General features: G+C 42.4%; 1 protein-coding gene across 1 annotated transcript in view; it reads left to right on the top strand.

Annotated features, from left to right (window-relative positions):
• Nucleotides 1-15,900, top strand: part of LOC134497198 (vomeronasal type-2 receptor 26-like) — a 31,023-nt gene extending 15,123 nt beyond the window's left edge. The window contains exon 5 of the mRNA XM_063302873.1: nucleotides 15,567-15,900. Within this exon, the coding sequence (XP_063158943.1) occupies nucleotides 15,567-15,900 (334 nt within the window). The remainder of the gene's footprint in view (nucleotides 1-15,566) is intronic.
• Nucleotides 15,901-16,515: the final 615 nt, after the last annotated feature.

Genomic DNA, 16,515 nt, shown 5'->3' with positions numbered 1-16,515 from the left:
TAAGTTGTTGGAAGAGAATGTTTGTTATGCAGAGTGAGTTGTCTTGGCAAAATTCTATCAGCCTATGTCCTGCTTCATTTTGTTCTCCCAGGCCATGCTTACCTGTAATTCCAGGTGTCATTTGACTGCCCACCTTAGCATTCCAGTCTCCTGTGATGAAAATAACATCTCTTTTAGGTGTGTTGTCCAGTAGGTGCTGCAGATCCTCATAGAACTGCTCTACTTCAGCTTCTTCAGCATCTGTGTTTGGGGCATATATTTAGATCACTGTGATGTTAGATGGCTTGCCCTGAATTCGAATTTAGATCATTCTATCATTTCTTGGATTGTATACAAGCACTGCTTTAGCCACTTGACTATTAATTATGAAGGCTACTCCCTTTCTTCTGTGGTCTTGTCCACAGTAGTAGATCTGGTGGTCATCTGGAGTGAAGTGGCTCATTCCAGTCCATTTCTGTTCACTGTCACCCAAAATGTCTATCTTTAATCTTGGCATCTCACCAATAAGCACATCCAGTTTGCCCTGGCTCATAGATCTTACATCCCAGGTTCCAAAGGTGTGTTGATCCTTAGAACATTGGATTCGACATTCACCACCAGCACCGTCAGCCACTAGCCGTCCTTTCAGCTTTGAGCTAGCTGCGTCATCACGTCTGGGGCTGTTTGAACTCATCCTCTGTTCCTCCCCAGTACATTCTCTCCATCTTCCGACCTGGGGGTCTCATCTTCCGATGGTATACCGACATATCTCTGGTTCTACCTATCCATTTAGTTTTCATGGCAAGAATACCAGGCTGGGTTGCCATTACCTTCCCCAGGGATCGCATTTAGTCTGACCTCTCTGTCATGACCTTCCCATCTTGGGTGGCCCTTTACAGTTTAGCTCATGGCATCATTGAGGTGCAGAAGCTCCAGCACCACGACAAGGTAACGATCCTTTGCTGAAGTGTTGCATTCCAGTTCTTCTTAATTTTAATTTAGGAAAAAGTTTTAATAAACTATACATGATGTAAATAATTGTATATAGCATAGCCTACCCATGGTGTTAGAAATCTTCCCCTCTGGGCCTGGAACACAATCATAGCAGCAGAATTTCTCTCCTTCCTTTTTTTTCTTCTGATTTCTGGGATGACAGTGTGCATTACAAAGAGAAAACGGAAGGACCTAGTCATAAATGTGAAAGGAGTGTCAGCCTTCCCAGGGAGACCAGACAGAACACAGGACCAGATGAGCTGATTCTACTTTACTGTAAGGCTACATCAAATCCGAAAGTGCAAGTCTCCCACCATCTCTTTTTAACACCTGATATATTTGAGAGTTTGCTTTCTGAGTTTCTCTCTCTGCCTCTTATGCAGCTCAGGGTCCCCCAACCCAGCATCTGATCATTCCCCAGGAAGCATCACTTCCTCCCTGCCTGTCTCCCAAGGTCATTCCTGCATGCCATTGCAGGGCTGTCAATAGGATTTTGAAAAGGGAGGGAGGGAGGGAGTCTCACTCCAAACTAAACATTTTGATGTCATGTTCGGTTAACGTTGGGAAATCACCAGTGGCACCGAGGAAGCTGAAAGCGACAGTAGCAGAGCTGGTGGAGGATGCAGACTTGTTTTATGGTGGGCAAGACGAAAAAGAAGCCTCCCAACCGGCGGAAAACTCCAGCCACCTGCTCTAAAAAGCACCAAAGAGCAGGTGGAAGAAGAGGGGCGCGATCATGTCTCGGTGAGTGGAAATTTCCCAACGTTAACCGTGAGACTTAAGCTCGGTTCCCCTACAAAAACTGTGGAACTATGGGCTATGATTGATTCTGGATGCTCACGTTCCTTAATGCATCCTGATGTAGTAGCTGCTTTGGAGTTACCCACCTTCCCGTTGAAACGTCCCATGATTTTCACCCAATTGGATGGATCTATATCGGGGGGAAAACCAGTCACCCAGTCTACAGCGTTAGTGGCTTTGCAACTGGGTAGCCACTGGGAAAAGTTGCCCTTTGTAGTTGCACCGGTGGGTGGTCCCTTGGTCATTCTGGGGATGCCTTGGTTTGTTCAACAGAACCCTAGTATAAACTGGGTACACCGAACTGTTACTTTTACAGATGGGTTCTATAAAGCCCCTCCTGGGGATGATGAGGAGGAGGATACCAATGTGGGGAGGGCAGCACTGTCAACGCTGCATACCCTCGCTGTACCATTGGAAGGGCTACCGGACCAATACCAGGACTTTGCCGATGTGTTTGGGGAGAAGGAGGCAGATCGGCTGCTGCCTCATCGGAAAACTGACTGTGCCATTGAAATTCTTCCCAATGCCAAGTTGCCCAAACCAAGGGTATATGCAATGACCCCAAAGGAATTGGCTACTCTTCGTGAATTCATAGACAAAAACTTACAGCGGGGCTTCATAGAACCAGCCAATTCACCAGTGGGTGCTCCAGTACTCTTTAGATCAAAGAAAGACGGAACTTTAAGACTATGCACGGATTTCCGTGGGTTAAATGCAGTCTCCCTATTAAACAAATCTCCCCTCCCGGTCATCAAGGAAATGTTAGCCCACTTGGCGGGGGGGAAAATCTTCTCTAAATTGGACTTAAGGGAGGCGTATTATCGCATTCGCATTCGGGAGGGGGATGAATGGAAAACAGCTTTTAATTGTGCATTTGGGGCTTTTCAGTATAAAGTGTTACCGTTTGGATTGGCTGGGGCACCTGGGGTTTTTATGCAGTTGATAAATGAGGTCTTGCACGACCACTTGTTCAATGGGGTTTTGGTTTATTTAGATGATGTGTTAATATATTCAAAAACCATGAGGGAACATGTGCAATTGGTTAGGCAAGTGTTAACCAAATTGAGAAAGGCTGACTTGTATGCCAAGCTATCCAAATGTGCATTTCATCAAACACAAATTGATTATTTGGGGTATAGGATTTCAGATAAAGGCATTGAAATGGATCCTGCCAAAATTGAGGCTATTTTAGTATGGGAGCCCCCACGCACACGCAAACAGCTGCAATCGTTTCTCGGATTTGCGAATTTTTATCGTCCATTTTTGGAAAAAATTTGCTGAGATTGCCTTACCCCTAACCGAATTACTCAAAACAAAGGGTGTGGGAGACACCCGCAAATCAAAGAATCCAGGGGCACTCCTAAAATGGACGCCTGCTTGTCAACAGGCGTTTGACCAACTCAAGCGACTGTTTACCTCTGAACCAATCTTGCAACACCCTGATCCTGACAAACCATTTGTGGTGCAAGTCGATGCCTCAGACTTTTCTATTGGTGCCCTCTTATTGCAAGGCAATGAGCAAGGACAATTAAAGCCTTGTGCTTATCTGTCACGTAAATTCTCTGAGACAGAGAGACACTGGCATGTTTGGGAGAAGGAGGCTTTTGCGGTGAAAGCCGCTTTGGAGAATTGGAGGCATCTATTGGAGGGGGCGGCACACCCTTTTGAAGTGTGGACTGATCATAAAAACTTGGAGTCCCTTACTGCCTCTCGTAAGCTCAGCCCTAAGCAAGTGCGATGGGCTCAGTACTTCAGCCGCTTTGATTTTAAACTCAGATTCATTCCGGGAAAGAAAAACTTTTTAGCTGATGCACTGTCGCGCCAACCCCAGGATTCAGGAACAGCCCCAGATGTGGTGGGAACCCTCTGGACAGATTCCCAAATGGCACTAGCAGCAGTCACTCGCAGTCAGACGCGAGCGCAGCAACCTGACACCCCTGCCGGTCCTAGCGCGATACATGTATCCGTTCCTGCAGATTTGCAACAAAGGTTTATGGCAGAGTTGAAATCGGATACTTGGTTGCAAAACAATCAGAGCGCGGTTACTTTGAAGCAAGGTTTGGCATGGAAAGATGATTGCCTCTATGTGCCTGTAACCTTGCGCAAAACCGTGCTATTCAGGTCTCATGATGATAAAACAGCTGGGCATTTTGGCTTTACAAAAACTATTCATCTAGTGCGTCGACAGTTCTGGTGGCCAACCCTCCGGCGAGATGTAAAAGCCTATGTCAAGTCTTGCCCTGTCTGTGCTACTGCAAAACGAAAAGGGGGGAAACCCCAGGGCTTTGTGCAGCCAGTGGCCAATCCCTCCCACCCCTGGGAGGAAAGCTCTATGGATTTTATTGTGGATCTACCTCCTAGCCAGAGAAAGACTGTCATTTGGGTTGTTAAGGATTTTTTCTCGAAGCAAGCTCATTTCGTCCCTTGTGCATCTCTACCATCTGCACAACAGCTGGCACGCCTCTTTCTAGTTCACGTGTACAGATTACATGGTAGCCCCGCCCGCTTGGTGACTGACAGAGGAACACAATTTACTTCACGCTTTTGGCGGGAATTTATGAAACTATTGGGCACTAAACAGGCGCTATCCACGGCTTTTCATCCCCAAACAGATGGGAATACTGAGGCGGTTAATGCCACTTTGGAGCAATATTTACGTGCTTTTGTTAATTATCAACAAGACAACTGGGTAGACCTCCTGCCATTTGCTGAAGTGGCTTACAATAATGCTGTGCATCAAAGTACTGGGGCGGTGCCCTTTCGTACTGTATTTGGCCATGACTTTGTCCCTATTCCTGAATTGCCTCCACCGTCTACTTCGCCCACCTCCCCGACCGATTGGGCCTCACAACTGGCAGATTCCTGGCCAAAACTACAGCAAGCTTTAGCCGATGCTCAAGCCACTTATCAACGACATGCCAACGAAAAAAGGGCACCACAACCTCTTTTTCAAATAGGGGATAGAGTATACCTTTCCACCAAATACATCAAATCCCCTCAACCATCCAAAAAACTGGCGCCCAAGTTCATAGGTCCATTTCCTATTGTTGCTCAGATTAATCCTGTTACCTTTAAGTTGGACTTACCTCACAATCTCAAGCGCTTACACCCTGTTTTTCATTGCAGTTTGCTTAAACCATTTGTGGAGTCTACCCATTGGCATCCTGAGCCGCCTGCACCTCCCCCCATAATGATTGATGGTCAACAACATTTCGAAGTCAAGGAAATACTAGACTCTAGATGTTTCCATTCCACTCTGCAATATCTGATTCGCTGGAAGCATTTCTCTCATCCAGAGTGGGTCCCTGCACAACATGTGCGCTCTCCCCACTTGGTTGCTCAGTTTCATGCTGCTTACCCTGATAAACCTGCGCCTTAACAATTAAGTTTTTTTCTTTGTGGGGGGGCGGTATGTCATGTTCCCGTTCCGATGTTTATGGTTCCTCGTAACGTTTCACATGTCATATCTGCAGTTGCGTGCCTGCCTGGCCACGCTGGTAAATTTCCTTTGTGCTGACTTGTGATCTTCTGGAATGTATGTTTGGGTTATCTCTGCTGTTCAAGGTTACTTTCTCAGGCCGATTCTAACGGTTGCTAGCATCTGGGGTGGGTGGTTGTTATGCTAGCCTGAGGGGAGGGTTCGCAACGGGAGCAAGGCTTTTTAAGTTTGTAATTGGCGCGCTTTTGCTCATTCTCAGCTTTCTTCGTACTTTGCATACTATTCATTCAATAAATTAGTTTTCTCTAGTAATTACTGATGAGACTCCTTTTATTGGAATAGGCAATCATTACATTTGATTTCTTGACCCAGATAAAGAGGACTAGAATCTTGGTGCTTAGCAAAGAAAATTTATTTAGGGGACATAGCAAATTTGGACTATACTTAGCAGCTTCAGAATATAGATAATATTTTTAAGAAGTAATAAATAGAGAGCCAGTTTGGTATAGTGCTTAAGGTGCTGAGTTAGGAACAAGGAGACTGAGAGTTCTAGTCCCGCCATAAGCATGAAAGCCAGCTGGGTGACCTTGGGCCAGTCCCTCTCTCTCAGCCCAGGTCACCTCACAGGGTTGCTGCTGTGGGGAAAATAGGAGGAGGAAGGAGTATTATTACATAAGTTCACCGCCTTGAGTTATTTATAAAAGTAATAAAGGCAGGACACGAAATGAAATGAAATAAATGAAAAGAAATGAAATGAAATGAAATGAAATAATGAAATGAAATGAAATGAAATGAAATGAAATGAAATGAAATGAAATGAAATACCAGTCTAGGGTATTACTTTGGAATGTACCATAGTCCATATTGAACTTTCCCTCTGAGTTGGAAAGAACCCTCTGACACAAGAGTAAGAAATCTGATATAATATCTCCTGATTCTCTCCCTAGTGGGCCCCTTTTGAGTCATGATAGGGAAGTCCTCAGAATCATAATCTTTCCTGCTGGCTCTTTCTCCACAGGGTAAAAAAGACATAGGAATCGGAGACTTCCCAGCCCAGTTCCACATTTCCAAATTCCACGCACAGGTGAGAAGAATTTCCCTCCCATTAGGGGCTTTCCTTTCACTTGGTTTCTGATGGCCTCTTGCCAGAAGGAATTTTGGAGATGGCAACCTGCTTGAAACAGCAGCGTTGCCTGGTAGACCATGCTAGAACTTTCCTCCTCATTTCTAGCTTCCAGGTACAACAAAAAGGATGGTAAAAAAAGGGGCATCTAATAAGATAAGCCCAAACTCCTACCTGATTGAAATCCTGATGCCAGACAATCTGACCTTCATTAAAGATTATAATTTTTCCCCCTGGAGCATCTGGATCCAGCATTCCCACTTTCACTCTCTGGAAGGAGCTGTTGGGAAAAGTGACTATGTTCATGAGGTCAAATCCACCTTTCATCTCTCCTTTATCATTAAAGGACACAAGTTCTCCAGCCGAGTTGTTAAATGAAATGCCTTGAACAAATGGGTGAAGCTGATGAAAAGAAAATACAGAACGAGGTAATTAAGGAAGAGTTGAAGGATTGGAAAAGAACTTACATTAAAAGTATTTCTTCCTGCTGATCATGACAGAACAAAGAGCTTTTTGGACCTAGGAGTAGGAGTGGTCACAATGAAATATAAAAAGCTTTTCCAGCTTCAGGTAGGTGCTGTGCTGTGACCTCCCCAAATCTCACTACAAAAGGAGTTGCATTTTGACACCTGATCACGAAGAGAAGACTGAAAGGATTTCTGGTTGTGTACTCATCAGTTCGTTGTGAATAAGTTACCTGCCAGGATTGGAGATCTGGAAGTTCAGACCTACGATCACCCACCGTAGTTCGGTGCCTGGATCTGTATAAGGAGAGGTCATGCCAAGAATGAGCCACGGCATAAACCCCATTATAGATACTGTAGCTGTGGCCCGTCATGCTCATTTCAAACTGAGATCCAGGAAGGCTGAACACATTCCTTTCTCAGAAAGTAAAGGCTCGATAGTCTGCAAGAAATGATCTCCACTGTTATTATCAACAGCAAAAATCCCAATCCATGACCATCTAAAGTACTGAAGCAGTTGGATAATCCCCACAAATTGATTGTCTTCATTGGGAACCAAGGAGTAAAAGGAAAACAGCCGAGGGTTATGGTTCTTCTCTGAGACAGATGAGCCATAGGAGAACTAAAAGTCATGCACAGTGTACAAGATGAGTGAGGATCAAGAGAAATAGGAAATTAAATGAAGGAACATTTCATTTCGTTTATTCCAATATGTTATTCATAACTTTTATGAAATACGTGAATATGATATAATTTTATGCATGTTTATTTTGATCAATCACATCTGGGCTTTCCCCACCTTTCTGACTGCAAATGTATTTGTAGACTGAGAAGAATGGAGCGGATCCCCAGTCTCCACCCTCTGAAGTGTCTTACCTGTGGAATCTTATAGACACCTGCAATATCGGCGATAGAAGAGGATGTCTCAGAGCCAAGTCCTCCAATGATGGCTATGAGATGTTTATTCCTATCACATTTATAGCTGGGCACAAATCTCTGTGATTTGAAGAGCAGGTCCAAAAGTGTCCGATGGGTCATCCTTGCATCATTATAGCTGTCATAGATGTGGAAGCCAAGGGTTGTATTGGACAAGAGCTGGGGATCTTTGTTGCCCTCCTCTATAGCAAATGCCAAGACAAGGAGGTGCTGGTAGAACTTTGTCAACACACTAGAAATAGAATCAATTGTCTCTTTAAGAAGTTAACGTCAAACTGCACAATATCTTTCTTTCAAGATTCTGTTCTAACTTAAAGTTGACAAGGATGTGTCTGTGCAGACACTTTCCTTTCCACAATAAATACAACTTAGGGTATGGGTAAATGACGCCATTTGGGCTCTCCAATTGTTTGGATAACCATGCAGCTTTCTCTTGGCAAGAGGAAGGAAAGGGTCTGCTATAAGGACATTGTGCCTCTATTGGAAAAGGAGGTTGATTCTCTTTCTCCACACCATTTTCAGATCGCCTTAGAATCCATTAATATTTCGGCTGACTTGAAAAAGGGATTTGTCAGATTTCAAACAAAGGAATAAGAATCAATGGATGTTCTTCCTATTGTTCTATTCTATGTGAGATATCATTGCAAATTCTTCTCAAATTATCTGAACATCCCCCCTACCCCACCCTGTCAATCCATTTAAGGCAGATCTTTTCCGTACGTCTGCTGACACATACACATTGCTCATCTTTTGCTGAAATAGAGTTTGCCCATTTTCTTTATCATTATATGAGAACAAACTCCATAACTGTCCTAGAGGCAAACACTAGTCAATATTTTGAACTTCGTAATTTAACATGCATCACTTATACTTTTTATCTTTGAAAAATGAGAGACCATATGGAGTGAGTAGAAATAAAGTCTTACTGTGGAACCTCAAAGAGATTCTGGGAAGGATGCTCCTGGAATGAAATTTCATTGTAAAAGTATAAGGTATACGAAACCATCCCACCAATGATGAGATCGCCAGGCTGAAACCACTCATGTGGAACAGGGAAGGCATTACCCTCTTGGCACGGCAGATTAGCTTCTTTGCCCCAAATAGGAAGCAACGGGTGCAATGAAATCAGAAGAAATAACATTTGATGAATAACAGGTTTACTTTTTCTTTCTATGTATAGATTTTGAGAGCCAGTTTGGGTTCTAACCCTGACTTGGCACAAAGCCAGCTGGGTAACCTGGGGCAGTCACTTTCTCTCAGCCTTACGAAGAATGCAATGACAAACCACTTCTAAAAACCCTTGCCACAAAAACTTCAGGGACTTGTCCAAGCAATTTCTGAGAATCGGACACAATTGAACGGATTTTAAAAAATGTGTAGATTAAAAGTTGTCTGACTCACAGAGTATCCAATGGCTTAGTCCGATGTTTGTCAAGAGGATGGGAAAGACGAATGCTTGTATCATCAGGGTTATTAAACTAGGACTTGACATCTAGCAGAGATTGCCAGCAGCCTGTCTTTCAATCTGCATCATGAGATTGAAAGGAGAGAGAAATGGCCTTCTCTCTTTCTTTCCCCATCTCCATTGTGCAGTTGATATTTATAAAGGCTCCAGACTGGTGCCCTGAATGTTTACCACTTTATTCTGTCTTTTGTAAATCCATTGGGACTTGGGCTACTTGAATTTACATGGATTTGACCAATTCCAGGGGCAGTTGGTTAATTCTTAAGGCTTAACATTCTTTGCTGGTAAATATTTTGAGGTTTGGGAACAAAGTCCCATCTGCTTCTTGTGTCTGAGCAAGTAGAAAAATATGGGTTAGTCTAGTCACATTTTTTATGCTCGGGGTACAGATAATGTGGGAGTTCTAGATCAACAGATTCTTCACCAACCTCACAGCTTCAAATTTTTCAAACAAATGTTAAGAGTTTTAGTTCAAATAAATGAAAGAGAAAGAGGTGGGGGAGGCTGAAGAGATGGGATTAGGTCTATGGAAAGCCTGAATCAGGCTAGTTGTATACAATACAGCATTGCTTTGAGGCATGGCTTGAACCAAAACTGGCTTTAGATAAAAAATGGAGCTCTTGCTTTGAGTAGCCATGGCAAAAAGTGTCTCTCTCAATGTGAGGAAAAAGTGCAGAAATGGGAAATTAAGTGGTGGGCTTAAAGTACTCACTTCCCCCTCCATCCTCCTGTTGGAATTGTCAATCTTTGTGGCAAGGTATTAGCATGATAAAGCCCAGGAATTGACTGAGAAATTGAGTATCATCTTTGGATATGCAGTACGTATATGAGTAAGTGGTGTCCTTCAGTGAGGGATGATTTTGGAGCCTTCGGCCCTCTGATCACAAGTCCCTTCTCCTTGTACGTAAGTAACACAAAGTGTCCATCTTGCTGCCTTCTTGCTGCCGAGGTAGGCTGAAGCCAGCTCAAGGTAGGGATTTCCAAGGGAAAAGGGAGTCACCCTTCCTATGCAAATGTTCTGGTTTGATTGGTGACCTGCTGAGCAACATTTAGCCATTGCAGAACCATCCCTTCCCTCTGGTCATCAGATTCTGTTCCCCCATGGTCATTTCTCATTTGCTGCTTGAGATAACATATCGCTGCTTCAGTTCTTGTTAGTGCTGCAGTTTCCCTTCTCCTCCTCCTTCTACTTCTTCTCCTGCTCCTGCTCCTGCTCCTTGTGTCAGGAAAGCTAAAGTGTAAAACTGGAGTTGTAGCATACATGGCCACCAAGCCAGGATCTAGGATGAGAACATGGGTGGGGAAGAAACTGGCATTTTCTTTTGTCTTTTTTGGCTGTCTTCTTCTTTTTGCCTGGAATTTTTAGTCCCACCTAGAGTCTAATTTAAATCATAAGATCTCTAATCATTGTTATGACTTACAGTAGACAAAATAATTTTGTTTCCCACAGAATGCTGTTTATTTTTGTATAGTTACTTCTAAGGACTTTTAGGAAAAGTTTCAATATTCCACATTTGTCTGGACCCTTATTTGGTGTTTTACTTTCTTCATTCAATATCTTATTTCATTTTTTGCTGTTGCTTTCAAATTCTTAACTTCTTAAGTTCATAGGTAATTTTTCTTTTGTTCAGAATTGAAGATAGACTCACCAGGTGGTTTTTCAAACTTGTCATTCGAAAGATCTCCAAAGAGAGCTTTAAGATGCTTAGATAAGCAATTTCTGAAAGTGATTAGAAGCAAGGTTAGCCAACTTCATGTCCTTTAAAAAGCTCCATGTTTGTGACCTTGATGATCCCTTTGTCTGCCAATACTCAAACCCATCAGGGGACCACTGTCCTGTGGTCTCTTCATGAGGAGCAGCCATCTGTAGCACATGTGGGTGACCTCCTGGCCTCTCCTTGTCCAGAGAGGTTCCAAACAACTGGTCTACTCACCAGTTTGTTAGTCTTTGCCATGGTTGTTGTCTCCACTCTCCCAGAGACTCCACTGGAAGTCTTTTGGTTGTCTTTTTCAAATAAGCACTTGTATGGTGTGACTGGCAAACTCTCCTCCTTTTCCCAAGTTAGACTGGAGTTCAGCTCTTCAAGAAATTATTCTACCATGCAATGAGTGTCAAGTTTCACATTTTATTCTGTCCTAGTCTGTTTATACTCCTGGCCTTCACAAGCATCATTGTGGCTTTATTTGAACACAATTTACCTGACAGCTTCAATGAAGCTAAGCTCATCACCTTCAGCATGTTGGCCTTTTGCAGTGTGTAGGGCTCCTTTGTGCCAACCTATCTGAGTGTAAAACGAAAAGCCATGGTGGCTGTGGAGATCTTCTACATCTTTGCTTCCACTGCAGCTCTACTTGGATGTATCATTTTCCTTAAATCTGTCATTGTTGTGCTGAAACCTGAGATAAACAATAGGGATCAACTAATAAAAAGAAGTATCTATGTACAGTATGTATGTATGTACGTATGTATGTATTTCAAACATTTAAATAGCCGCCCATCTCACTATACTTGACTTTGGGCAGCTTACAACCAATACATAAAGCAATATCACAACTATTAAAACACTTTTAAACTAAATAAGAATAAGATAAATAAGATAATAAAAACAAGATTGTGGGAGAATACCTATCTCCACACAACCCCAAGGTTGCTGGATGTGATAAATAAATAAATAATGCCTTTTCCATGTCATACTGGTAAGTTCATATAGGAAATATATATCAGTCAAGAGGAATTTTGCCTTAGTTCAGATCACTACAGCTTGGATTAAATATATGTCACAAAAATTCTGAAGATGGGTCAGAAGCAATGGCATATTTTGATATATCATTCTATTCCGCTATCAAGTACTGACTGTACATAAGTCAGTTGTAGCTAGAAAAGTGTGGTGTTGGAGGAAAATTCTGAGAGTGCCTTGGACTGCAGGAAGTTCAAACCAGTCCATACTCCAGGAAATAAAGCCAGACTGCTCACTTGAGGGAATGATATTAAAGGCAAAACTGAAATACTTTGGCCACATCATGAGAAGCCAAGAAACCCTGGAGAAGATGCTGATGCTAGGGAGAGTGGAAGGCAGAAGGAAGAGGGGCCGACCAAGGGCAAGGTGGATGGATGATAGAGGTGACGGACTCATCCCTGTGGGAGCTGTTGGTGTTGACGACTGACAGGAAGCTCTGGCATGGGCTGGTTCATGAAGTCACGAAGAGTCGGAAGTGACTGAACAAATAAACAACAATATATCCATTATCCAGCAGATATTGGCAATTTGGTCCCTAGTTCCTCTGCCTTTTCTAAACCCAGCTTGTACATCTGGCAATTCTCGCTCCATGAATTGCTGAAGTCTAACTTGCAGGACCTTGAGCATTACCTTACTGGCATGTGAAATGGCAAAATGAAATAATTGTTTTTCAAAAAAAAAATATTGAAGAAACACTCATCCGAGTGCATGATTTGATAGTTGGAGCACTAAACTCTTTCTGCTCTTAAGTACTGAATCTTTGAATGGAACTGAAATGTACATTCAGAATCAGTTTCCTGGTTTTGTTAAGAACGACAGTCGGACACAATAATTCGAGGCAGTGTCAGCAGCTGACATGTTCATCTGAAGGAAGGACTCATTCTTGGAGTTGTCCAAAGCAATGCTGGTGCAGCTTTGAAGAGAAGCAAATACCATTTTCTCCCATCATAGGGCTCAATTCTGGCCACCCATTCAAGCCCTTTCCCTGATGGACCCAGTGCCACGAATAGCTACTACTAGTGATGGAGACACCGGTAACTTTTCAGAGTAGGTTTAAACTTTCTCCAGGTCCCCCTATTTCTGGCCCAGATGACACAAATTGAACATCAGAGAAGGACCCTCAAAGAGCAGGGGGGAAATAAGATTCATACAGTAGATAATGCAACAAGAGAGTAATGGTCACATACTTTAAAACTGCATACTCACCTTTTGGCAGGACTATCAAAGAAAAGAAAAAGAGCGAGAAATTCATCCTACCCTTGTTAATTTCCACCACACATATTGGGGACAAGGATTGGAAAAAACCATGACAGACTTCCCTTTAAAGGGGAACGTTTCATGGGGGAATTTGCATAAGCCTGGCGACCAATAAAGAAACCCTCAGAAACAGGGTTCGAAAGAGAGATTGGATGCTTTAGGAGAAATCCGAACAGCCCAGACACTTCTGTAGTCATTATTTTTAATTTGCCCATTGTAGAGCAACATAGAAAAGATGACTTTGTGTTCATAAACCTATGGCATAAGACTTGCAGGCCCTCATGGAGAAGTCTACTTTCCATGTTGGACTTCCCCTCAAGATCCTATCAGTGACTTTGGACTTTACCTAACTATTACATTCTGAAAGTGTAACTTGCTAAATAGGAGCACAGATTGGATTAAAAGAGAGAAAGAAGGGGACCTGTCAGATGTTCTGAGGGCTTTGCTGGGCTAAAGATGTTGGGGAAGAAATTCTAGGAGTTGTAAGCAGTGGAACATTTGACATTTGTTGGCTGTAGATCCAATCTGTTCTCTTAGATCTCAGGGAAACATGTCTAAACTAGTTACTTACGTTTTACCTTCTAATAGCAACTCATTTAGATAGACTGGACTGAGAGAGAAAGTGTGATTTCTTAAATCGCATTTCTTCAAACAACAATAGTTGGGCAGGCATTAAAATTTAGGGAAAAAAATCTATGTCTTTTTCTATGTTTGGGTTTATATATGTATGTGTGTGCTAGTTTGTATGTGTTAGGAGAAGTACCTCTTACAAATTCAGTGAGACGTTTGTTTGGCTTTCAAGAATTAGGATGACCTTTTGACCCCAGTCACGATAATGGTTTCACATGAGGTTAGAATTTTGGAATTATTTCTTGGGAATCATGGGACCATGGGTTTCTTCACCATAGCTGGTAGTTTGCAATGTAGTCAGAAGCCAAAAAAACAGCAATATATATATATATATATATACATACATACATACATACATACATACATACACACACACATACACACACACACACACACACACACATACATACATACATACATACATACATATTTTTTACGAAAAGTAACTCGGGGTGATTGAAACTCAGAAAAAGTAATTATTTCCCCAAGCAATTATCCACATCACTAATAAATATATTTGTCTGTATGTATATCCACAAGTCACGCAGGATGATTCAGTCTCAGAAGTGAGGTCGTTATCGCCACGCAATTGCCCAAATTCGTATCATTGTCTCATGTGGCTAATCATTTTTCTGAAACCATGAAGAGCCAAACCTGCAAGTGGTTATGTCTAATTGCAGGCATTATTGAGAGATGAAAGAAAGATCATGTTCCCAAAGGACTCTGCCTAACAGAATTCACCATTTTCCAGTTTTCTCCAGGCCTGAAATAGGAATCCTCATAATTATAACCAGCCTTCTAGGCAGATGGTTGCACCTCTGTTGTGGCTAAAAGAAAGGAAAATGTGTAAGAACAGAGAGATCTGCTGTAGTGTTTCAGCTTCCTGAGGTCAGGCAGATGCTATGGATGGTCACAATCTACCTGAAGAGAGGAGAGTTCATTGCCAGGATGTGGGTGTTTTGTGCGTTGCTGCTTCTCTCCTCTCTTGGGTGCTATAAAGGAAATGACCATCAATGCCATGTGCTTCAGCCCTTCCCTGTTCCACATCAGTGGTACCAGCCTGGTGACTTCCTCATTGGTGGGATTGCTTCTCAGTTCCTTTATAATTCTGAAGAACTTTCTTTTAAGGAGCATCCCTCCCAGAAATTGTTTCAGATGTCAATGTAAGGTTTCCCCTCTGTGCAACATAGAAATTCTTAGTCTCATGGTAAGAGTGTTGAAAATAAAAATGCAGAATTAGGCAATTGTTAGGCAGTCACATATTTTAAAAAAATAACTGGGTAATAAAATATTGAGGGCAGTAATAACACTATGGTATGTATTCATCCTATCGATCTGTGTTCATTTTGGAGTACTCCCCGTGAGGTGGGGACTATTGAGGCAAACTTACGTGACCATTGAACAAAGTGATTGTACAGAATCACACGTTATTAGGCAACTCATTGCTTGGATTGTATGGCATATCTTTTGCAAATATGTATCCTTTTTAACAATCGATGCTATGCTCTGGGTTTGCAGGCATTCCAAAGGATTCCCATGAAAACTATAAATCATCAAAACTAAATGCATTTGGGTTTTGATGCTTAGGCTTATTCTGAGACTAATAATTTACTGATGCACACAAGTGATTTTAAACTTGCCGGTGGACCACAGGATGGAAATGATGCCAACAGACAGAAGCAAAATGTTTTTAAAAGTCTGTTGCTTAAGTCGTAATTTATCTCAGTCTCTTTGTCAGCAGAGCAGTCACCAAATTCTACCAGCATGTTCTTGCCTTGGCATATGCTGTGAAGGAGATCAATGAGAATCCCAGATTCTTGCCCAACGTCACCCTTGGGTTCCACATTTATGACAGCTACTATGATAGAATGATGACCTATCGGACCACTTTGGACCTGCTCTTCAGTTCGGATAGATTTGTCCCCAACTATAAATGTGACACCAAGAAAACCCTCCTGGGTGTCATTGGGGGACTTGGAACTGATACCTCCTACCATATTGCAGACATTCTGAGTCTTTATAAGATTCCACAAGTAAGAAGCCAAGATTTCTCAGACGTAACTTTCACCCCTTGACATTCTTATTGTAAAGGTACGCATCAGGAGAAAGGAAGGCAACCAATAAAAATAGCTTGGTTTAAAAAGAGCCTCCTCTTTTCAATCCAGAAGCAGAAAGTTCTGATGGAATAGCCACTCAATCTCCTGAATCTACGCTTCTCTTCTAACAATATCTTTTACTGTATTGGGCCCAACAGGAGAAACAAAGCTCATAATACAGATTTTGTTCCCTCTGATGGGTCAAAGATTTCCCCTGTTGAGGTGATAGATGATAGGATTGCAGAGATGCTTATTTCAATCTGTCAGACTCGTATCCCCCACAATATTTTTGACCCAGTGGAAAGAAAGGCTCCCTGAACTCACACTCAGTTCTTGGTGGAATGGGCACATCAATGTAGCGGTGGGTCATTGCTGTGCTCTGAGATTTCTTTGTGAGCTCCTGTCTATGGAAAGTACTATCTATACATGGCCCTGGATTGCTTTTTCAAGATCAGGGGTCATTCTTCTGGGTTTTTTAGACTGACACTTCACATGACAGTTGTTGAAGTCTCTCTTTGATTGTAGAAGTGGCTATGAAAGGCTCCAGTGGTTAAAGAGAACTGGAATATTATTCCTCTCTGTGCAGAAAAGGTG

The sequence above is a fragment of the Candoia aspera genome, chromosome 4, assembly GCF_035149785.1.
Source record: "Candoia aspera isolate rCanAsp1 chromosome 4, rCanAsp1.hap2, whole genome shotgun sequence".
Taxonomy (NCBI): Eukaryota; Metazoa; Chordata; class Lepidosauria; order Squamata; family Boidae; genus Candoia; species Candoia aspera.
This window is presented reverse-complemented; position numbering and strand designations above follow the sequence as displayed.